The 24,804-nt window shown below is 36.2% G+C and overlaps 1 protein-coding gene across 1 annotated transcript in view; it reads right to left on the bottom strand.

Annotated features, from left to right (window-relative positions):
• Window positions 1-3,040: 3,040 nt before the first annotated feature.
• Window positions 3,041-24,804, bottom strand: part of CDH9 (cadherin 9) — a gene marked incomplete at its 5' end in the record, with an annotated part of 68,403 nt that continues 46,639 nt past the window's right edge. Inside the window, 7 exons of the mRNA XM_080339414.1 lie at window positions 3,041-3,575; window positions 6,353-6,604; window positions 6,696-6,813; window positions 16,628-16,749; window positions 18,006-18,142; window positions 19,438-19,691; window positions 20,975-21,162. Coding sequence (XP_080195540.1) covers window positions 3,088-3,575; window positions 6,353-6,604; window positions 6,696-6,813; window positions 16,628-16,749; window positions 18,006-18,142; window positions 19,438-19,691; window positions 20,975-21,162 — 1,559 coding nt within the window. The 3' untranslated portion in view covers window positions 3,041-3,087. The remainder of the gene's footprint in view (window positions 3,576-6,352; window positions 6,605-6,695; window positions 6,814-16,627; window positions 16,750-18,005; window positions 18,143-19,437; window positions 19,692-20,974; window positions 21,163-24,804) is intronic.

Below are 24,804 nucleotides of genomic sequence, written 5' to 3'. Positions count from 1 at the left end.
CCAGATGCAATACTCTACACTTTCCCTTGTTATATTTCATTAAATTTTTCCCCGCCCAACTCTCCAGCCTGTCCAGGTCTTGCTGGATGGCAGCACAGCCTCCTGGTGTGTCAGCCACACCTCCCAGCTTGGTGTCATCAGCAAGCTTGCTGATAGTACACTCTACTCGCTCATCCAAGTCATTGATGAATATATTGAATAATACTGGCCCTAGTACTGACCCTTGAGGCACTTAACTAGATACAGGCCTTCAACTAGACTCTGCCCCATTGACCACGACCCTTTGGCTTCTTTCCTTCATCCAGTTCACAATCCACCTCACTACCCGATCATCCAGACCACACTCCCTCAGTTTAGCTGTAAGGATGCTGTGGGAGACTGTGTCAAATGCTTTACTGAAGTCAAGGTAGACCACATGCACCACTCTGCCATCATCTATCCACCTCTTTAGGTCCTCATGAAAGGCTATGAGGTTGGTCAAGCATGACTTCTCCTTGGTGAAGCCATGTTGACTGTCCCTAATGACCCTCTTATCTTTGATATGCCTTGAGATGGCACCAAGAATAAGTTGTGCCATCATCTTCCCAGGGATGGAGGTGAGGCTGACCAGTCTATAGTCACCCAGGTCCTCCTTCTTGCCCTTTTTGAAGACTGGAGTGACATTTGCTTTCCTCCAGTCCTCAAGCACCTCTCCCATTTCCCAAGACTTGGCAAAGATGATAGAAAGTGGTCTATCAATGACCTCAGACAGCTCCCTTCAGCACCCACGGGTGCATCCCATCTGGACCCACAGATTTATGGATGTCCAGATTGCAGTGTCCGTATTATCTTTTTGGTAAGAGATGAGTGTCCCAGTAGCCCATATTACATTAACAATGTGTATCTTAAATCTCTTTCTGAAAAGTTTTGAAAAATAGCTAAGTAATCAAGAGAAAACCTCAAACATTATTATTTTGGACATCTATTTGGACTTGGTTTTCCCTAAAGTCGACGTTAAAGATGGAAATGCTATGGATAGTGTGCATCCTATATTGTTGATGTCTTTGATTGGTTTTACATTTGATATTTTTCCTTTTTTTTTTTTTTTGTTTTTATTTTAAAGAAATATGAATAAGTTTTGCAATTCTGTGCCGGTTTGGCTGAATCAAAGTAATTTTCCATGCAGTTAGTCAATTTTCTTCTTGGTGGCTAGCACAGTTTTTTGTTTTGGATTTAGTTTGAGAATAATAAAATAGCACCCTGGGATAAAGTCAAAGTTTTTTTCAAGTAGCTTTCCAGTGTTTTGGATTTGGTATGAAAAGAATGTAAGAACTTACTGATATCTTGGCTATTGCCAACGGAACAAAGGACTTTCCCGCTGTCCAGCTGCAGGTCCAAGATAGCACCAGGGAGGAAAATATCCAGGACAGCTGCCCAAGCTGGGCAATGGAAGTATTCCATACATTGAACATCTCATTCCATATAGAAGTGGGAAGTTGCCAGGGACTGCCCTCTTTTCTCAATGGCCACTGTCTGTGAGGACTTCTGCTCCTGTTCCTGCTCCCACTCTAGTTCCTTCTCCTGACACCCATTCCGATCTCTGTGTTTTTACTGGACTCACTGTGTTCACAGTGTCTGCCCTCTGATGTTCATTGCTGGGACCACACATTCCAGTGGCTTAAGTATTGCTTTGTATCATCCTTCTTTTATTGTTGTTTTATTAAATCTGTTTTCATTTCAACCCATGAGTCTTTCCTCCTTTTCCCTTCTTTCCCTCCCTCTAGAGAAGGAAAAGCAAGAGAGAGAAGCTGTCTACTGTTTTAGCTGCTGCCCAGGGCTAAAGGCTAAAAAATTCTCAGTTAGATTACATGTGATCCAGGTAAATTCCTCTTATCCTGTGTTGTGAAAAGAAAAGTGCATTGCATAAAAGCTGATCCAGCAAATAGCTTTTAAACACAAATATATACTTGAAGATTGTCATTAACGCTTTAGAAACTGTTCAAATATATGTATTTCTTTGAAGGAAGAGAGCACTAACATCTTTAACAAAATCTTAGTTGGACTTGTTTTTTATCACTTGGCTCTCTATGGTTTAAATATAAGTTATTAATAACATGTCTGATTTGTCTGATTGCCTCAAAACTCAAAAATAACATTAGAATACAAAAACCTTCATTTCATGTTGGCTTAATTATTTCAATTTTTTAAAAGGCCTATTTTAAAATTGTTTTCATATCTACCAGAACAAACCTTCATGTTTCCTTAAATCCCTGAGTATATATCTGTTAAATCCTCTCACTGGTCATCTGTTCGTATAAGAAAGTATGTGGGGGCAAGATTCATAACGGAACTATATTATTATGCTATATAGTAATACACATTGCAAGTCAGACTGCGTTTATTTATAATCACTTTTTCAAAATATTTTTTTCTACACTGCATTCCCATTACAGAACACTCTCTCCATATTGTTCTTGCACAGTACATTTCAACTACTAGTCTAATAGAAGAAGATGCAATCAAAAATTAAGTATTGCACAATACGCAGTTTCCTTTGTTCAGAAAGACTGGACATTTCCTTATGATTAACAAAGTACATTATTAATCAATGTTTTTATAAATGTTATTTTATTTAATAAAAATACAAAAATATAAATATACATATATAAAAATATGATGAATCAACACACAGACATTCTTAAACTCAATAAATATGGCAGTAATAGTAATCTTTTTTAAAGTATATTTTTGAGATTATGTTGCAATGTGGGTGTATTCTGTCCCAGCTAGTAGGAAAGGTAATGCAAAGCAATTTAAAAAAGTTAAGTTTCCATCTCATTAAAGGCACAAAAAGCCTTTTATTGTCTTTTCATTGTCAATGAAAATCTTTCATCTGAGATATCTAGGCAAAGAGGGTGAATTATAGATTTTTAAAAATCTAAATCATTCATATTCATTCATTTGGACTTAGTGATTAAGCAAACCCTTACTAAGACAACACCTATTTTTTATATATTTTTTTATTCCCAAGTAAGAGAGAGCAGGCCACTTTATCTAATAACATAGACATGAATTCCACTAACACCGACCAGGTCACAGATTACTTTCTCAGTCTCGGTCACTGTCCTCTCCACCATACATATCTGCTAGTTTTTTAAACCGAGGTCCCCAGTCACTGAGGTAATCATAGTCTTGGTTGCCCTCTGTGGTAAGTGATTCCAGGGAGCTGAGGGAATTTGCTATGGAATCATTTCCTTCGTAGGCATATGTTGCTAGTGAATCATAAGGAGGGGCAGCTGGGTCTGAATCGTTTTCCTTTAACCTTCTGTGAATAAAATCTTGAACATCAATGTTTTCCCAAAGAGGTGCAGTCTGTCTTATCTGAAATATAGTTTCTGGGATAACATCTCTTCTTATCCTGCTTTCCTCCCTTGCTTCTGGATTTCTCAGTGTGCCAATGTCAAAAGCTTGTGTGTCTTCTTCCCCACCTCCTTCATCATTGTAGGTCACAATGTTGTCCCGAACATCATCCTTTGAGATGATCAAGGGTTCTTTCTTCCTTTGTCTCTTGAGAGCCGTAAACAAGACAACTAATACTGAAAAGGCACAAAAGATTAATGAAGAAATGGAGAATTAGAAATTAAATAAATGAGCAAATATTTTACATCATCTGTTGACCTGGAAAATTTTTAAGGCTGGATAGGATTTTTATTAGGGAAAGATAAAAACTATCTCCATGTACAAGTTAATAACTAAAAATATTAATGATTTTGTAGCAGACAAAACCATGTTTTTTTAAACCTATGGGAGCAATAATTAGAAAAATATGTGTTTCAAATAGATACATAGTTAAGCTGAAGTTGAAGAGCAGATAAAGTGTTAAAATATACCATCCTACTAGGGTTTGACTTTGATCTTAATTTTGTGAAGTACTGCATTCCTGGCAGTCACTAAGGGTGATTTCACCAAATGTAGTTGAATCTCCTTGGCAAAAGTAATTTACACTCTTGATAACTAATGATTTAGGTATTCCTATGCCTAATTAGTTTTTGAAAATGGGATCTACAGGTCCTTCCAAAAATAAGAACCCAAAGATCTTCATCTATTTATATTATTGACAAAATTATTTTTGGTTTTAGTGGCTGCAACAATTAAAATATAATTTCTGCTGTTAGAAGTTTCTTTTTAAAAACATGATCCCCCTACTCTAAAAAAATCTTATTTGAATAACTCTTCCTTTTGGAGAGGTCAGGTTTGATACGAAAATGAAGCTCTACAGAGGGAGGTGAAAGACTGAAGTTAAGATTTGTAAATACATTCTGATGCCTAGATTATATTGATTTTAGTAATATTCAAAGCTTAAATGCACTTAAAAATCTGACCCTAGCTCCAGTAGTTACAGTAAACAGGAAATGCCAGTGAGATCATCTGTCAATGAGGCATAACAGTGGTTGCCAAACCATACATTACAGCAGTGCTGAGCACTTTTGTTGAGTCTTAGGAGCAAAGTTTTTAATCTGAATGACTTGAGTACTGATGAATAAAAGGGAGCATTGGACGTGTTGTGGATAGAGAGGAGGGAACCAAGATCTTTCACGTGCCATGGCACATTGCTGTGAATATAGACTATTCTGTTCTCTTTGCAGCTTTTATTCAAACAGGAGCCATTCTTTCAAGTTTTCCTAATGCTAGACAAGTAACAGTCCACTTAAATAAGTTTAAGAACTTCATATAAAAAAGTCGGGCAGATTACTAAAAGGTAATAATGAAGAAGTATCTTTTACAGCTGGGTATTTAATATGTCGCCTATTTTGGGCATGATGACACTAGCCTACTACTATAACATACTACATCTTGTTGAACAAGTAAAGAAGGTACTGAGAACAACACCGGCTGCAGACCAGCAATTCCGTTTAGGTGTTCGTCAAACTTACGCTACTTTGGCTTTAGCTATGGCAGTAGTGCTAAGTAGAGCAGGGTCTCTGACCCTGAGACCAAGAGACATAAGGTAGTAATACTTGTTTTGCACAGCCCTGGTACCTGAGCCTCTTCTGAGTCTCAAATGCCATCACTGTGGTCCTAAAGCACACATTGATTTTTTGTTTTCATTCAGCATTTCTGTACTAAAGCGTTGCAGATGATCAGAGTGATGTTTTCACAGTGAGCAAGTAAGGGTATGTGTTTCATGGTACACATTTCATGCTTTATGTTGGGGCACGAAGGGTGACTTCGAAGGTGCAGGGCTTGTTAACATTATTAACTATGCAAGGCAAAGAGCCAGATCTGGCAGAGTTTGAACCATAGTTGTATGCTGAAAGTGGTACCCTGCACATTCTGCTGGTTAGACTACAGCTGGGCAATGGCCTGAGAAATCCAAGCTGGCTTGTGCTGAAATCGGGTCAGCAACAGTGCTTGAACCTAAGCAGTGTGAACAATCAGTTTGTCAGAGCTCAAGTACCCTCACTTCCTTATGCCAAACACTACAGATATAGTTCCTGCGTATTGCCCTTCTCCCAACAGTCTTTGTGGTTCTTTGAATATTTACTGGGGGTAGCATGAATCCAGTCGAAAAAGTGATGTCCTTAGAATTATATGAACTTACACTGGTAAGCTTGTCACTGCCCACTTGGCAAGCTATGTTTGCTAGGACAGATGGAAAGGGAAAGAGGTTTTCCACAATTTGACTGGAAAATAGAGATGATAGCTCTTTTAAGAAGGCATTTCTCTGGTAAGTGAAACAGTGAAGTTGCAGTTTTTATTCTAGTTTATTTTTATATCACCTCATCTGTCTAATGCTTCTGCTTTCCAAACACCCACCTAACTTTTGTGCTCACACTTTATTTAATCAGCTGCTCTTGCTACCACTTGCAAGCAATTGAATATTTTTCTTCTCTGCTTTTGAGCTAAATATTGCTCCAATATAAAAATTGCAAATAATTTGTGATTAAATAGCTAGTATAATTGATAATCTTTTAATCAGTGAGAAACTTATCACTCAGCTTCAAGAGTGTGATTTCAAAGTCCTGGATCTAAATGAAGATATGTTTATAACAGAAAACTTTATTGGAATTACTATAGTTTCTGAAACTGACCCTAGATTTTCAAATTTATTTCATCTACATAACATTCACTAGTCTAGTTTTTGCACATTATTCTGAATAGTAATGATGACAATCAGTCCATAGTAGCTCCCTCTCCCGCTCTCCCAGCAACTTTTCCATCTTAGAAAACATTTGGTAAAAAACTAACAAACTCATCAGATATTAAATATTGTTTCACAGGGTTATGTAAATAGGGGGTTGAAGAATATGAGGGTTCTAGAAGTGACCAGACTTTTACCTAGTCAGTTAAACATCTCACCACAGATACTTGCCTAGTAGGATAATGATGCAGAGAAGAATGGCAACCAATGCCCCTGTGCTGAGGCCAGCAGGGAGGAGCAAGGCCTCAGCGTTGCAGGACTGCATGTTCCCCCAGCTGTCGCAGGTACAGACTTGAATGGTCAGCGTGCCAGTGCTGCTCTGGATTGGATAGTCATTGTCAAATATTATGATTGGCAGGAGATAAGTACTCATCTTACTACGGCTGTATCCGTTTCTTCTAGTCATAATTCCTGCTGTGTTATCTAGAACAGAAAAGCAGAATAAATAAATGTTTCTTGATGAAGTTTTATGTGGTATGGGGGTGTAGAGGGGATGATACTGTTCAGCAGTTACCTTTGTTGTCTACAATGGAGAAGTTTGGATGAACAGCAAATTCTGGCACCAACTCAAAGAAAAATTTGTGTCCCCGAGGAGGGTCATCTTTGTCAACTGCACTCACAGTCTGTATCAGCTATAAAGAAAACAGTATTTTGTGCTATTTTAGAAATCTTGTGTTTGAAATAAGGCCTTTGCTTTTCATGTCCAGTAAAAATCTAATGAAACTCTACCCGAAGATGCAAATCTATGTCCTAAGCCAAATGTTCCCCTCATAAACTCAAGATAGATTACAGTAAGCAAATTTTTTTATTGATTAAACATACAACGGAGGATGAAAAAGAGGCCAGTCCTCATTGCAAGACAGCTGTGTGCTTTGATTTGTACTCAGTATCTTGCAACGATACGGAAACAATTGCCCTCTGAGTAAGCCATAAACCTCCAGTGGCCTTATGTAGCAATGACTCTATGAGTAGTGTGTAAACCAGTTGTTGTGTGGGTCTAATTCCCTGGTCCACCTCATCTGCTCCTGGTGATAAACTGGAGTACTGCACTGGCAGGATGCTTGGTTCTTCTGAGGTAATAAAAAAGGTATTTTCCTTCCTCCTAAATTGAAACTTCTGGCTGTGGAGCTTTATAGCTAACCTAATAAGGCCACTCAAACTCAGCTGGGAAGGAGCGATAACAGTATCAGCCTAGGGTCAGAGTAGAGTGGATGAAAAAAAAAGAGAAGGTTCAGCAGTACCTCTGGATTGCACAGACTTTCTTGTTGCGTTGAAACATGTGCGAATATGTGTACTCATGTATATATAGACACACATATACGTTAGCAATTTGACTCTTTTTCTACTGTATGCTACTAGGTTGATAGATGAAGGCTAAGGAAAACAGCTCCAGAACTTAGGAAGGAAAAGCTACCTGGAAATATCTGTGGCTTGTGAAATGACTTGCAATAGTTAATATCATGTAAGGTTGCATGTGTTGTAGTAACTTCAGTGAGCTATATGAATGACTGTTATGTCATTTGCACTCCCTAGTGGGTATCACACTGGAGAATGACCCATGCTCCACTTTGGCTTGCAAGAATGTGTTTGACTTCAATCACAAGATGACAAATCTTGGTGGCATAAGAATGGGAAAAATCTTCAACTGAGGATGCTACAACTCAGTACAGATGAGTTGCTATGGCACCTAAACTTAAAGGCAGAAAGAACTCAGCAGTTAGACTTGTTTCTTTCAAAGCCATGAGGGAGCCAATGCCTGTCTCGAGGTTTTCAAGTGTTTCCTGCGTATAGAGTGTCCTGAAATCCCACAGACATCAAAGCCATTTGTTATCAAAGACTTACTTCACAGCTTGTTTTTCTGTTATTTCCAGGGAAAGTGCAGCATGACTTCTTCAAGAAATACAGTAATTGACAAGTAATACTGACATGATTTTTAAGCTTGCAGCAATCAAGTGGGGAATAGCTTTTTCTTGTGTACTTTCTCTGAACCTCAGCTTGAGTGGGACTTGAGTATACAGTTAAATTTTGGAGGGTGTTTACCACCTCTCGGGATAGAATACCGTGTTAGACAAACATAATTATAGGGCTAGCAAGAATACTAAGGCATTTTTCTTTTTGTATCATTCAGAAAACTTCTGCTGATAGTGCTGTAATGCACAATGAGTATTTGGCCCTTTTTTCTAATTAATTTTAAGATACTTTTATTACAGCTAATAATATTAAGTTGTTATTAAAACAAACAAACAAATAAACAACCAACCACACCTGTAGAGAAAGTCTAAGTTTGCCTTATTCACTTTCTAGTAGCTCCTTCTAAAATAACCATATGATTATTTTAAAATCATTTTCCTTCCATTTTTGAGGCATATTGAGGAACTTAAGACATCATTTGTTAACATCAGCCTTGTACCAGAGGATGTGGTTGTGTTGAAGGCAGGATTACACAGTTTTTCTAAGTGTGATCAGAATAATAACTACATATTAAGGTCTCTTCACTTTTAAAGAAATTGATGATAATTTCTCATTATATATTTTTTTTTCCCAGTTTTATCTCTTTCTCAAGATTAGCCAAATCCCTGTTTATGGTAAAGCAGCCTGTTCAGTATGTCACTGAGTCTCTGATTATGCCAATATTTTTCCAGTTTCCCATTGTTTTTCTCTTTACCACCTCTAAGAGTGTCAATAGAGAGCAAGACCAGGAGCATGCTGAATTTTAGTTTTGTATTGTCATAGTGCAACAAAAAAAAAATCCTTCTGATTAGACTAAAATATAAATTGAAATGAGAAAATATTCTTGTTGCATTTTTTAAGAATTTGAAAAGACAGAAAAAGTGTAAAAGTACCAGAAAGAGAATTAGAATAAGTGATAATATTTGTGCAATTGCTTGCTGAAAATCTCAAGGAGAAAATATACTGATATAATAGCTACCAGAAATTGCAGTTGAGTATCTTGGGACTTTTTGAGATGTAATCAGTGGGATGTTTGTAAGAACTGGATTTGATTCCCTTCATGTGGAAATCACATGGAGGAGAACAATTGTGCCAGGCATAGAGGAACCTAATTACATTGAAAACTTATTGTTGAGGGTGAGACTAAAAAAAAAAAAAATAAAATAAAAATAATAATAATAAAAAAAAATCTTATTACCTGCTCTAACTATTGGCTGCATAAATTGAGAACCAGCTGTTCTTCCACCAGGGAAGATGGGAGAATAAAAGAACAATGAGAAAGGATGATTGCAGGCGATTTTTTCCAAATCATGAATAGGTGAAAGGAAACTAGAAATGTTATCTCTTTAAGGTTTGTGGGTTTTTTTAAGTTATGCAGCTGTAAATAAATAAATAAATTTTAAAAGTTCATGATAATCACTGAAGAAAAGAAAGAGATGTGGCTATTTTTAATTTTAGGTACCACAGTTATATGAAAAAAAAATTAGTACTGTTTCATGTACACTTTGTACTTTCACACTGGAAATGTATCCTTCCATTTTGAAGCAGTTATGAACATAGAGTTACAATCTCTCTTCATCAGGAGTCCGGAGAACTGACACTAAGATTTATGAGGGAAGAGTTATTTCAAGAAAATGACTTTTATTCAAATATTTTTCAAACATGTCAGGCTTAGCGCTAAGATAAAAAGCATTTCTGTTTTCTTATTCCTTCCACAGTTTACCATAGGAATGAGCACAATTTGGAAAATACAGCATTATTGTCATTATTTTTAGGGTTGCATGTGCACCTGCGTGTGCAGTTCTGTGTGTTCAAAGAAACAATCTCATAGTCTTGAGCGGCTTTTCTTCAGTAAATTCAAGTTTTTAGGGGTCACTTGTCTTTAAGGGTACTGAGAATTTAAACTTAGGCATTGATGTAAAGTTTCCTCTTTTACACTCAGGATAAAGTGGTTGCAGTAGCTTGACAATGTTAGTTCTGAATGAGGAATTATTCCCACTGGAAAAAAAATCTTGAAGAATTTCTTCTATGATGAAACCACAGTTAAAGAATTTGGACCCATTTCATATTGGTACCATTTTGAAATGAGGAAATTGTTTGGTTATAATATTGTTTTGTGTGGTTATTTTTTTTTCTTTTTCTTTTCTCTTGGATACTGCGTTTTTAAGGCCACACTCAAAATTGTGACTCTAGTTTATGTTCAGTCTATTTTATAGCTATTCATACTCATCCCTGAAAATGTGATTGGAGATGAATAGACTGCCTGGTAACAGATTCCTTATGTATATCTGTTACATCCCTAGATGTAGCCGGCTCTTCAGTTTTCTTCAAGCTGTTTTATAGACAAAGAGTAAAAGCTAGATAGGGGCATTCTGCAATAACAAGGGTCCCCGTGCACTTCAGAGCATGCCTTTACTGTTCCTGAGGCTTCATTTTTTGGACACGGAGAGCTGCACATGTAGGAGATTTGGGATGTGTGCTCAGCATTGGGACTGCCTCTAAAAGGAATAGAAGAATCATTAAAGCAAACATTAAGCCAGTAGTGTATCTTTAACAATATAGAGGTCAGTACCAGCTAGTCATTTTTCAGATAGGTTTTTCAGCCTGCACTGGCTTGGCATATCGTGTGAATAAACCACAGTTGCACATTGACTCCAGGCCACACACTTTAAAAATGCCGCAACATGCTTCAGACATATTCTTGAGAGGTTCCTTCAAAAAGCTGATAAAATTCACAATAAAATTCACAATAAATAAGGTAGTGAAAAATAGCGTCACTTTCACAGGAACTTAAAGATGGTCTGCTGTTGTAGACAGTGCCTTTCTGAAGACTTAAAACAATGTAATTGTCATATAGCAAAAAAATTGTACTTCCAGTCTCAGAGAAATAGAACTGCTGGAGAAAGACATTGTTAAATTAGAGATACAGTAATAGCTGCTGAATTCAGTTGGTTCTTGTTTGGTATTTTAAATATGCAGAGGAGAAGGTCTTCAATCCACTACAGTCATTTGGGCTTTCATTCTTGTTATATTATGCTCTTAGTTAAACCTACATATTGTATAACAGAGAAAATGTCATTTATCTACTCTCAGGTGCTTCTGAGATGAGACTTAAAAAATTTCACTAGGCACTTGAGAAAGAAATGTTTTGGACATATTTTCTGTTTATTTTAGTCTGACACTCTTTTTCAGAAGTGGTATAGGAAAGGACAGAATAAATCCCTGATCTTGGAGCACTGTCTTTGTCATTCTTGAAATTTGTTTTGTTTTGTGCTGCAAATATTTCTCACAGAATCTGGAAAGATCTCACCACTTTTTTCTGCAATAAACTATGAAAAAACATGTTGTGAGAGGGACCGCGTTTTTGACAGTCATCAGAATGTAGTAGAGTGCAAATGCTATGGGGGAATGATGGAAGAGCAATTTTGTGTTTCTCCTGTCATTTCTCTTGCCCCTTTTCCTGCCTGTATGATCTTGTAGAACCAATCTCTAACACAACACAGTATGAGTAGGATGAAGATTTTGTAGATTTCGAAGTGGCTACATTTCTCCAGGAGTGAAGTAATAATATAGTTCAAGTGTCCTCAGATAAAAGTGTTCCGAAATCAATGCAGCTGTCAGTAGATGCCCATCTTGTCTTTTTGTGGCTTGAGTGATCGTACATGGTCAGACACAGTTCTAGCCTATACACCTGTATGGTGCTATCTGCAGAAAGCAGCCTCCATCACATGTGTGTAAGCTTGAATACACCTTTGATCTGGATGCTTTGAGTCTTAAAAAATATTCTAAAATGCCTGCTGCTTAACAAAGCCTCATGTCTGGTAATGCAAAACAGTTTGATTTTCAAGCCTTGGCTCTGTTCCACGAATGTGTTGGCAGTTTTAAAGCAGGACTGAATGCTTGTCAGAAGTTAGAAATTTCTCCCTTGAACTTCAAGTCTTACTTCAAAAGAGAGACAGACTGTTAGCATGGGTCTCTCACTAAGTCAAGCCAATAGGTGTCTACCTAGAGAAGGCAACTACAATGTATAAACAACTCACAACTGATAATTAGCAATGGCCACATGAAAAAAAGTGATCTCTGTCTGCTCCATCTGAAAAAGGGAGGGGAGGTATGGAGACTAATGAAAAGAAAAATCTGTCAGCTTTCGGAAAGTGGAAACAAACTCTTTCTTTGTTCTGATGACTGAGAGCCCCTGAATGGCAGCAAAGAACATAGCACCAGTGCAAAAAAAAAAAAGTGACCTAGGTTATTTTCTTAATATTATTATTGATGGGTGTTGAAATTAGCTAAATTGTTACTAGCACATTGTTCAGTTAAGTCAGTCTTCTTTTCAAGTAAATCTTCTTGGTTTCCATGGAGAGGACTCATCTTCTAATCCAGCTAAAAAGACCCAATTAATTTCTGTGACAGGAGCATGAGAGATCTTGTACCAGAGCCTTCCCCACAACAGTCCCTGAGGCTCTAGCATGCCATCAAAGGATTAGGGATTTCTAAATTGTGTGAGAGCAAGGCTGCATCAAACCTTCCTTTAGTCTGTGTGTTAGTGAGTGGAATGGGACTCACATGGTGACAAATCCTCTGACTCTCCTAAGGCTATCTGAAAAACACAATGAATGTAACCTCTAATATGTGCTGATGTTGAGAATGAGTGGCATAGAGTAATATTTGATCATTCTGACTGCTTCCTGATGCAACTGAGATTTAGAGAGTGATGTGATTAATAGCTGGTCCCCATTAAAAAAAAAAAAAAAAAAAAAAAAAAAGAGAGAGAGAAAGAAAGAAAGACACTCAAACCAAAACTAAATATATCTTCTCAGGCTGACCCTCCTGCTATGGGCACCAGATGTAGAAGCACTGCTGTGATGTGCCAATAAGCAATAATGCTTTTAATAGGACAGCTGCTTTAGCTGGTCTCTAAAATAAGGTGAAGTATTACTACATGAACATAACGTGATTCTGTGTCTTTATTGTATTACAGGGTGACTGCTAAACATGAGTAATACAGGGTATCTGGAACTTAGCATGCTTGGCCAAAATCTTCATGTGTGTATCTCTATGTTCATTGGTATTTTTAAACACCAAAATAAAAGTAGTCTCATGTACTGAAGGTAATTTGTTTTCTGAAATACTAAGTCAACTACATGTAAACGTCCAGATAGGAACTCAGATGCCTGTCTTGAGGAACCTGATTGTTAACAAATAGAATGATCTGGATCTCTCATTCTTCTGCAGCTACATCTGATATACACTGTCTTTCTAGTATTTTTTGTGGATTTTTCCAACTAGGGAAATATTTCCTGGTATTATATTGGTATGTGAGAGGGAAGGGAATTTTGAATAACAGCATACTGTCTAATGTGTATCTGTCATCTCTGTTGTTAGAAAACCACAGAATTTACCAGAAAGGTAAATGAATTTTTCCACATTAATGGATATTTCAGCAAGTATGCTAGACAAAATAGACATTGGTTTAGAGAAAATTACAAGCAGTATGCCTGGTTTGAACTTGGTTCAAATATATGACAAAACCTGTGTTTGCTGGTTGATAAAATTACACATGATAAATTTCAATGATATCTTCATTTGTAAGCTTTGGAATATTTCTTTGTGTTATACAATTAAAGTATATGACTCAGCTCTCAGTCATTACACTGAGATTTTAAGATTTCTTTGTCTTAGTTTCATTTAGTGCAAAGAGATTTTGTTGCACAGAGGGAACTTAAGTCCTCTGCTAGCTGTTTGAAACTAACAGCTAGAATTATTTGAATGTATTCAACCAGGAAAAACAGGTTATAAATGATAAAACAAAACTATGAGGTTACAATAACCAGAACCTTAGGGAATTTTTGCTCATTCTATAAGGTTTGAACTGAATTCTTCTGTGACAATTTATGTCACTGGTTGAGACACAATGTTCTGATCATGAACTTCAGTTGTTTTGAAAGGTGTTCCTTGTTCATTTTTCTGATATTATAATTCCTTCTACTGTTTTAATTTAATTCATCATTGCCTTTGATATGCATATTCCTATATTTATGTCACTTTTATAAAAAATAGGAAGACTTTCTTGAAAAATAATTAGAGTAATGGTCAAATACCTCCTCAGACCCAAGTAATTTCACTCAAAAGATCCTCTGTCTTTCTAACTTACTTACCTAATTCCAGTATTATATTAAAATAAATAAATAAATAATAATAAAAAAATAATAAAAACAACACACACACACACACACAAAAAAAAAAAAAGGTAGAACTGAGTTGAATGCAAACTCCAGAAATCCTTGTACCCTCTTTTTACTGTGTTTTTCTCCCTATTTTGGTCACTCTTTTTTTTTTTTTTTTTTTTTCTTTTCTTTTATTATTGTTATTATTTGTAATCTGTGAAACCATTGATAAAACATCATTTAAATCACAACTGGTAAACTGCATGTTCTTGCTCTGTATAGAGTTCTGCAGGACTTGACATTCTAGTCTCATCTCAGGTATCATCTATGGTACTTTCAGTGAAGCCCCCATGGCTATGTTAAATATGACACTGGGCAGCGACTAAGGCAAACCATGACCATGATTCTTGATGTTTATCCATATTCCCCAGCCCCGTAAAGCCTTTCAGTGTTATATGGTCACTGTACTCTAAGAACAAACAAAATATCCTACTTTTTGATCCTTTCAACATACTTTCAGACACTTCTGTTTGGATGATGTCAGCATAAAACTAGTGAGACACAAGGACAGACCTCAGCTGAGTTTAGGGTTCCATTCTGATCTCTCTCCACTAGAACAAGAATCCACTCAGGTTTGTTCTAGTGAAAATAGTGATCTCAAGCTTTTTCTTCCACTCAAAAATGCATCAGTCTAGTAGAAGAGTCCAGGGCTCAGTATTGGGGCCAGTTTTGTTTAATATCTTTGCCAATGACCTGGATGAGGAGATTCAGTGTCCCCACAGTAAGTCTGAGGACAATACCAAGTTGGGTGGTAGTGTTGATCTACCTGAGGGTACGAAGGCTCTACAGAGGGATCTGGACTGGTTAGATTGACAGGTGAGGCCAATTATATGAGGTTCAACAAAGCCAAGTGCTGGGACATGCACTTGGGTCATAATAACCCCAGGCAATGCTACAGGCTTGGGAAAGAGTGGCTGGAAAGCTACCTGGCAGAAAAGGACCTGGGATTCCTGGAGACTGCTGGACAGGGTTCAGACATGGGCAAGGAAGCTGTTGACGGTTCTAGAGAACAAGTCTTATGAGGAGCAGCTGAGGAAACTGGAACTGTCTAGCCTGGAGAAAAGAAGGCTGAAGGGAGACCTCACTCTCTGCAACTATCTGAAAGAAGATTGTAGCATGGAGGCTGCCAGTCTCTTCTCCCAAGTAGCAAGTGATAAGACAAAAGGAAATGGTCTCAGGTTGCACCAGGGGAGGTTTAGATTGGATATTAGGAGAAATTTCTTAATGGAAAGGGTTGTGAAGCAGTGGAACAGGCTGCCCAGGGAAGTGGTGGAGTCACCATCCCTGGAGGTGTTTAAAAGATGTGTAATTGAGGTTCTTAGGGACATGGTTTAGTGCCTGAGTTATTTTATTGGACTCAGTGATCTTGAGGGTCTCTTCCAACAAAAATGATTCTATGATTCTATGATTGTAAAAAGCTCATGCATGGACTTAGGCCCATGCTTGAAAGACAAACTCAAGGTACCAAATTTGCTACTAAATCCAGATCTTTGGTAAATGTTTTCAGAATTAAAAATCTGCAAAACACGCATCTTTGTTCACAGGATTTAGAACTGAAAGTTTGACTGGCATTAGCATAAATAATTGATGGTTGCAGCAGCAGTAATAGTAAAAGGTTTCTGGGTTCTCTTGGTATGCCTTCTTTCTCAGTTCCTAGTTGTCACTTTATTTTCTCTACAAATCTTGTTACTGTCTTTTTAGATTATCACAGAATTCTTATATTAATATAGAATTGCTGAGTTTTAGAAGGAGATATACATGAGCTTGACCAAATTCATTTCAATTCCAAATTGAGGTCTAAATCATAATGGAAAAAATTGCATTACATTGTATTTTCATAAACATTTATTTTTCACATCTCTTTAAGTGAAGCATAATAAAATAATTTCCTGCTTTGTGTACTTGAAGGTCTAGCTACATCAACTAAGGCTTTGAAAGAAATCCAGAAAGAAATGGAATTATGAAACAGTATAAATAGTTCGGCAGCATTATGTGTAACTAGTTGTGAAAAATATTTTCTGATATTAGGAATGAAAAACACCTTAAATAACCAACTTGTATAATATACATATTATTATACTAGGGTAAAATCTTGTATCTTTTATCTCCTTAATTTTTTTTCTGTAATCAGCTTGTAGCTTATTTAGAAGATAGGAAGTAAAGAGGCCACGTTGGTTTGCAGTTGGTTAAATCAAGATACTCTGAAGTTTTCATGATATTCCAGGATAGTCTCATTACAGGTTATACAGTAACATATTTATTTGTTTACCTGTCCTGCTTTTGCATTTTCACAAACAAACGTTTCATAGTATTTGGCAAATTCTGGTGCATGATCATTTATGTCTAAAATCCGGATGAAGACAGGTATCTGGGTACTTTGTCTAGGATTATCTGAAACAAGAAAATAATTTATATTACAAAGCAAATGCTTACAGTCTATGAAATTACCTCAAATTATCTAATACATTTTTTCCAATAGATATTAGAAGTGTTCATTTATCTTGATTATCTCAAAGCAATTATATTTCATTTTGTACTGACATTCCACAGGCATAAAAGCCCTATTAATTTTTGAAACAAATTGTTCTATCATAGTATATGTATTCTAAAATAATACAGAGTATACTTTAATTGATTTGCATTAAAAACAGGCCAGTGATTTATCATTGACTTGTATTCCATACATCAGTGAAGTAAATGATTCATTGCAAAACTGTTTCCTGAGGTCAAACTGTCAAGAACTTGTTCAAAGCAGTAGAGCAGTTAATCAGTGCCAGTCATCAACAACACAATACTTCTACTACTAAAATATAATAATAAAACCCACAACCAACCAACAAAAAAACCAACAACAACAAAACATCCCAAAGTTGTCCTTTCTCCCTAAAATGTAAAAACCAAACAACAAAAAAAAAGTGTCTGTGTAGATGTTATTATCAATTGCCCTTCACCAACTTGTCTTCCAAGGTCAAGCTCTCACTAGAGATGAATCTCGCAGTATGCATATTAAAAATAGAGACCATATTTGACCAAAAAATGAAAAAGCATTTGTGAGGAAGAGGTATCAGTCTGTCTGAATACGAGGATATAATTCATCTCTCCATATTACCTGACTCCCAGTCTGTTAAGCACATAGACTCCTGGGGAACATAGAGAGAGAACAAAAGAAGGAAGAAAAGTCGTTCCCTAAAGTCAGTGTCTCTCTTTCCTCCTGATAACTGCTACCAGTTGTCTGGAAAGAAAAGGCAGGCAAGAAGTGTCTAGATCTAAAAGGGTCTAATAGAAGAGTAAAGAATCCAGGTGAAAGACAGGGCCAGGCTTTGCTTCAGACACGGAGGGGGGAAAAATTTCTCTAGTCTTGGCTTCAATTGAATTAATTTCCTGAGATAAGTTAAAGCAGTTGTGGTAAAGCATAATTTATTGCCCTGTCTACTGTGGTCCTTCTGACAATATTTTTTTTTATCTGTTATAGACATCTTTTTTTCGAAGGTTTTTCCCAAAGACTTTGCTTAGGCCAAAGCCAGTGCATCATACCTGCACCAAATTATTTGCTGAGAATTCTCAGGGAATCAGTTAACTTGTCTAATATATGCTGTACACAGTTTTGTTGAGATTGAGAATTCTAAATTATCTTTTCACAAACTTACTGATTTCAGTTGCTATGATAGTGATGTTGTGCCAAGGTGTTTCTTCCCGGTCAAGTGGCTTTGAGATGAATAAGGATCCATTTCCTGAATAGATGTTGAATATTCTGTCAAGGTCAGTGTGTCGATCCACAGAATATCTGTCAAGATACAGTGCAACTGAACATCACTCTTTCCTGTTATAGTCTCTGGTTTAGCTCACAGCCATCTCTAAAAGTTTTCTAATTTTAACTGTGGTTAATCAAGGCTGTTTTCTTTACAATTCACTGAGGCTTTCCTGAAACTGTCTGAGAAGTGCAATGCTACAAATACTGAGAAACAATTTTTTAAGACTAGTGAGTGGGATGAAGAGCAAACTATTTATGTGGGCAGTGTGTTAGAATGATATTTGAACTTGTATTTTAGCTTATAAAGTTAATGCTGGAACAACAACTGAAAGTGAACATTCTAAGATAATATTTTTTGCAAATTAGTTGTTTCTTGGATAACTCATTGGTCAAAGGGCACACATTACAGACAGAGTTAAGTATTGATTTGAAACAAGACATTTTTGAGATGTCACAAGGACCATCAAAATCACCACAAAAATATTTAGATTAGTTGTTTTTCAAGACAAAATTTCTTAAAATCTTATTGTATGACACTTACTTTTGCCTTTTTCTTTCCCAGCAAGGAAAAAACTTGTTTTACAGGTGTTCCTTAATTAGTCTAGTATTTACCAGTCACTATCAGATTAAACTGAGTTTTAATACCTAGATTACATAAAATATGTTTTTTTTTTTCTTCCCCCTCTCATACCTCCTACCTCAAACGTTGCTGTTGTGGGACACAACAGGTTTGTTCAGTAGTGCAGAAATCAGGTTTCTTAATCAGTTGCATGGTAAATACACAAATTTCAGTGCTGTCTTTGGCAGATGGGTAACAATTACAGAAATTTCACGACACTGAACTCTTCTTTCTAATTGTTATGACTTATTCACAATCATTTATTATTTAATATAATGTGACCATTAAATAGTTAAGCTATGGAACATGGTAGACACTGATGCTATTGAAGATATAGAAGGCTGACTGCTATCAACCAGCAGAAGGATAGAAATACACCATTTTGAGTATTTTACATAAGTTTGCCATTGGAGACATGGTTTAAAAGCATAATCTTATGAACAGTTTGGTGAAAGTATGGCATAATGTCAATTAAATGCTGACCTCTCTTTTTTGCCTGGTGTCTACAGACTGTCCTTCAGAAGCATGCCCTGCACTGTTAGCTGTGTTTGACTTCACAAACTCACAGTTATTTCTCTGCTTAACACTTTTCAGTAGCCCCTATGGGCTTCATTACTCAAGTGACTTCCTATTGTACTGCACTCTCATCATACTTTGTGCATGAGACTTGACCCGCATTTAAAGCATTTTATATTCTGTAATGGCTTACTTTATTGCATTCTTTGTTATATCTGGATCTTGGGCTACAACCTGCCCAATAACGTTTCCTTCCTTGGCATCTTCATCTACCTCTATTAAATACCAGGGTCTGCTGAACACTGGAGGTTCATCTATGTCTTCCACAGATATTTTGACAAAAGCTGTGTCTCTGAATGGCCCCAGCTGAAGAAAACGAGGATCAGGATGAGTGTTGGTTGCTTCCACTCTTAAGGTATACAACAACTTGTTTTCAAAATCCAGATGCTGGGGAGCAAATAATAATAATAGAGAATATTGTGTCACTTTACAAGAAATGTGAAACAGTTTCATAATGCTGAATTAGCAGTATAGTAAATTTTAGGGAAAAAAGCTCTAAAGTTTAATGAATCTTGGAGAAGATAGAGTATATTAGGCTTGTTCTCGTTATAAGAAAAATAAGGAGTATTGTATGACAGCAAGGCAATTATGATCCCTTGGTCAGATTCCTGGAAAACCAGGAGGGGTCAATCGATAGTAAAACAGAAAGAGAGAAAGAAACAGGGAAGTTGGACTTAATGCACAAGTTAGAATTTCTAAGGTTGCATTTATCTCACCTCGTTTGTTGGAAAAATAACAATAATCCCAGCTCTTAAATGTTCTTTGTCCTATTTCCTTTTTCATTACTCCTCCCGCATTACCATCTACCCTTACCTATTTTCCATCAAGAGCAACCCACACCTGTCCCTGGCCTCTATATTCCAGAGTGAAAAGAAAAACGATGAGGTCTGATTTCCAGTCTATGTAACATTTAAATTACGCATATCCATATATACATTCACATGTGCACACATATACACATACATAAATACGCGCTTCCAAATAGATGTATATAGATCTACATAATATATATGTGTATATCAATTAATTGTTAATGATATATTCAGTAAGAACAGAACTGAAAATAGTTTACAGAGTTAAACAGTCTGAACACTAAAATATGACAAATCTATCAGAGGTGGTATTTTGAATTACATTTCTGCCCACAACTTTGCTCTTTGGACTTCCATTGACATAGCGTGTAACAAATTAAGCTTCACTAATGTTGGGCTTAAACCAAGACAGATTTTAGGTACTGGAGATACCTGACTGTTGGACAGATTAGAGAGGGATTATTTAGCCTTTGACATGTAAGTTCAGCAAACTTCAGGTGAGCCTTCAACCCTTGTGAGCCTTACTGCAGCATTCAGTTGACAAACCCCTGTGTGAACTGAACTCCTGCAGGTTTTCGCAGCCCTAATTCAGAAGCAACATGTCTGACAGAATATATATTGAACAAACAGGAGCCACTGAAATATTGCTTTATGTGAAGTGACATGCCAGTAAATTTCCCTCGAGACCTGAAAATAACAGATATCTGCTGAAGAAAGAAAAGAACAAAACTAATACAACAACTCCTTGGCAGCTTGACCCCTTGTGAGATCTACCCTACTTTTCCCTGGAAAAAAAGAAAAATAACCATAACACCTGAAGAGCTAACTACATATAAAAGAGAAGGAGAAAAAATAAACCTTTTTGACAGTTATAATCCCTTCCTGTGTGTCCTTGTCAGTGACGATATCAAACATGTCTGATCCATCCCCATTGGAAATGCTATACTCAATCTCTGCATTTTCACCCACATCGGGGTCATTGGCTTTAATTCTGCCTACAGGAGTCCCAGGTGGTGCAGACTCAGGAGAGCTGAACTGGTAGGTGCCTGGAAGAGCAAAATGAAGAATTCATTATTTTGAGAAGCTTGGTTCTTCTGAGTAATAAACATCTGAAATTTCATCTTAATTTTTTAAGTAAAATGAAGTTAGAAACACTTCAGGAAAAATGCAGTTAGTCATCATACTAAACTTTAAAACAGGCTTTGGATTTGTTTGACAAACTGTCACAAAAATTTCAAGTGATTCTTCAAAGCCATTTAGTACTGTGCTTTTAATGTCTTTTTTTTTTTTTTTTTTTTTCTTCAGCTATAAGAAAGAGTTCAACAATGAAACACTGGTTCTAACCTTGATAATTTACCACTATATGTATATATTTGTTTTTCCCTGTTTTCTAGAAATGCTTCCAGTTATATTTAGAAGTAATAGGGCATTTTATTATTTTTTTTTCTCAATGCACAAGAGTTGTAGAAACCAGTTGGAACTTTAGAAGGAGACTAAAAGGTAATAGTTTTGTGTTTTTTTAGAACTCTTTAAAAAGATATTGAAGATTTGTGGATATTCTGTGTTGAAGTAACTAATTCATCCATTACTGGTAATACATACTAGAGTCATGGTAAAGACCATTTGGGTACATTTTCATATTAACTGCTATAGTTGACTGAAATGCAGATACATTCAGATTTTCTTTTATTTATTCTGCATGTACTTTTTGTGCTCTTTTAGTGTCTGTTATTTGCCATCAAGAAAATGTAAAAACAGATTTTGATATACTCAGTTTTTTGCATGTGACATTGCAGAATCTGATGGGTATTTTTCATCTGTTATCTCATGTAAAATATTATTAATTTACTGTGTGAAGTAGTAGCTTTGGAAAAGTATCTTAAAGAGTTTGGACCTGACAAAAATAGCACCTAACATGCACAATCTTTGTTTGAAGGGTCCAATAAGAACCTGTATAAATTGCATTGACTTGTAGTAGAGCACAGTCAAGTATCTTTCTTCCAACTAGCTTGTTTCCTATATTTACACATCCTTTGCTTCCTTTTAAGACATTTAGAGTGTCCGGAAGATTGCTTTTAAATTCAAGGACTATACCAAATGTCTGAATGCTGACTGAATTTCTATCTCCAATTGTACAGATTGCGTATAAAAGAGTATCATTGCAAATACCTTATGTTTATATAGATGTATAACAAGATGGAAGCGAATGCTTGATGATAAATCATAAATTCAAGGTTGTTCAGTGAAAACTCAGCAAGTAGACTGTTTGGCTGCAATTCACATAGATGAAAATGTATGTTATTGCCTTAAACCAGGCTGAAAATAGCATGGAATTTAGGATTCCTGGCAGCTAACCATAAGTTAGAAGGCTTTCTCAAATTCAAAGTTTTGGCAGGTGAGCCAGAAATGTTGTAAGAACAGATTTAATCATGCTACTTATGACTTCTTCCAGAATAAATATCTCCCTTGAAAGCTTTTGCATCTGAAAGCAGTCCTTCCTCTTGTGGTGCTGTGTGAGTGCTACACATTTCTAGCATGCAGGATGGCTAATTTGGTTTGAAGTACAACTGAACTGAAAAAGTGTAAGATTTTCATTATGGTGACATCTAAATTCAGTTTAGGACTATGTCTTTTAACTGTCTAGGATTACTTTTGGGAAAACAAGCAAACAAAAAAGAGTAGAAAATTTGTTCCTTCTTAATACAATCTGAACAACCAGAAATTCACAGTGCACTCTGACGTTTTCCTTTCTTCTGTCCCTTTAAGAAATCAGTCTTTAGCTCTTCAGTACATTGACATCAACTCCTGTTCTTTCCATTTGCAATTAACCCTCTGCTTTGGGCCAAATTTTCACTTATTGTTGCCTCACATAAGAGAAAATAGAAGATGATTGTTTCTAGAAGGAGCAGACTTGAGAACTAGATAATCCTTTCAAGGTCTACCCCTCTTTATAACTATCTAAGAAGAAATCAAAACCTTCAGATGTTTCTCTATGTTTGATTTCCTAGGACGTGTTGAAAACCACCCAGCTGAGGAGAAAGGAAATGAGAGGGAAAGGGCATCAGCAAAATGAAAATTGCATCATTCAGTAGATCCCACAGCAGGTCTTCTATAGCCCATCCAATGTGTTTCAGTGATGTTCAAAGTAGAAAGTTATGGAGAACATTTTATGAGGTATCAATTGTGAAAATTTCTCTATAAATAAGCACTAAACGCAAAGCTTATTGAAATAATCAGAAGACCTTCCATAGACTTCAGGCTTCAGCTGAACTTGAAAGAAGAGCATCATAAGAAACAAAGGTTAAGGAGACTGAAAACCACAAGTTATTTTGCAGTTCTATGCAATCTGCATGCCTTATTAAAATAAATAAATAAATAAATAATTCAGAAAAAAAAGCTTACAATGTAATGTGCTACACTGTATTCTAATTTATGTTCAAGAATTCCTATTCACCAAAGCAATATATTATGCTATACATGTTCAAGCAGTATCCCCTCCTGAAGTCAAACAGAAATGTTAGTTAAAAATTGCTGTTTGAGTTTGCCATGTGAAGGTGATTCTCAGCAAGTAAACTCTGAGTGTGAATTCAAAGTACATTTTCTTTATGAATACTTCAGTACTTCCCCTCCCCTATCTTTTTAAAAAGCAACCTGTTATCATGAACACAGATAAAAAAAAAAAAAAGTTATATGCAATTTCAAGAATCCTGTCTCCCACACTGTCAGAGTTTTCTAATATTTTTTAAAATCTGTTCTAGGTTGACCTGTTTATATTATTCTGAGTGTACTTATTGCCATGGTACTGAAGTGCTTTTCAAGTTTCTTCAAGTTCTTGAGACAGTTTTCTGAATCAGCTCTGTTTGTTCAGTCCTTGGTGAATCTGCACAGAGAGCCAATCAGGTCCCTAATCAGTGCCAACAAGCAATTCAAATTTTATAATGTGGACATTTTTCCAGCAGGCACTGAACTGAGGCTGTAAATTTCTTCTATCTGCAGCCTATCAAACACTTATCAGACGCTGATTATAACAACTTGGGATTGGATTTAAAGCAGTGGCCTTGGATGAAAGGACCTGTAGTATGCTGTGAAGTTTTGTGTACTGTGTAGCTTTCTGTTGTTTGCCATTTTTTATTCTATAGAGATATTTTTTAAAAAACTAATTATGTCAAACTGGTCTGGTTTATCAAAATCATAACATAACATAAATCATAAAATAAATTACAAGTTCCTAAACCAAATGCTTAGACTTCCAGCACTGCACACCACCTGACCAACTCAGCCTGTGTAAGGTGGTACATTAGAAAATGTGTTGACATATTTGCCTACCTAAACACATGGAACTACAATAGTCTCCAAAAACTGAACCATAGAGTTTGTAATTAAATTCCTTTAAAGGCTTTCAAGTCCCTGCAGTTAGCCTAGGTTATTGTTATACCTCACATTCTTTCAAACAGAGTAAGAACAGGAAGTGAGTTTTTCACCCCAATAAATATTTTGCTGTTAAAAATATAGAGGCAGAGATTCCTATTTTCCTTAATAATGCTGCGACATAAACAGATACAGCTGTGATGTAGTACTTATACTAACAAAAAAAAAAAAAAAAAAAAAAAAAAAAAAAAAAAGAGAGAGAGAATAAAAAAAAAAAGATCCCAGATGCTGACAATGAAACAGTTGATTTTAGAGAGTCT

Source organism: Nesoenas mayeri (genome assembly GCF_963082525.1).
Source record: "Nesoenas mayeri genome assembly, chromosome: 2".
Taxonomy (NCBI): Eukaryota; Metazoa; Chordata; class Aves; order Columbiformes; family Columbidae; genus Nesoenas; species Nesoenas mayeri.
Note: the sequence above shows the minus strand (reverse complement) of the source record. Positions and strands in the feature narration are given on the sequence as shown.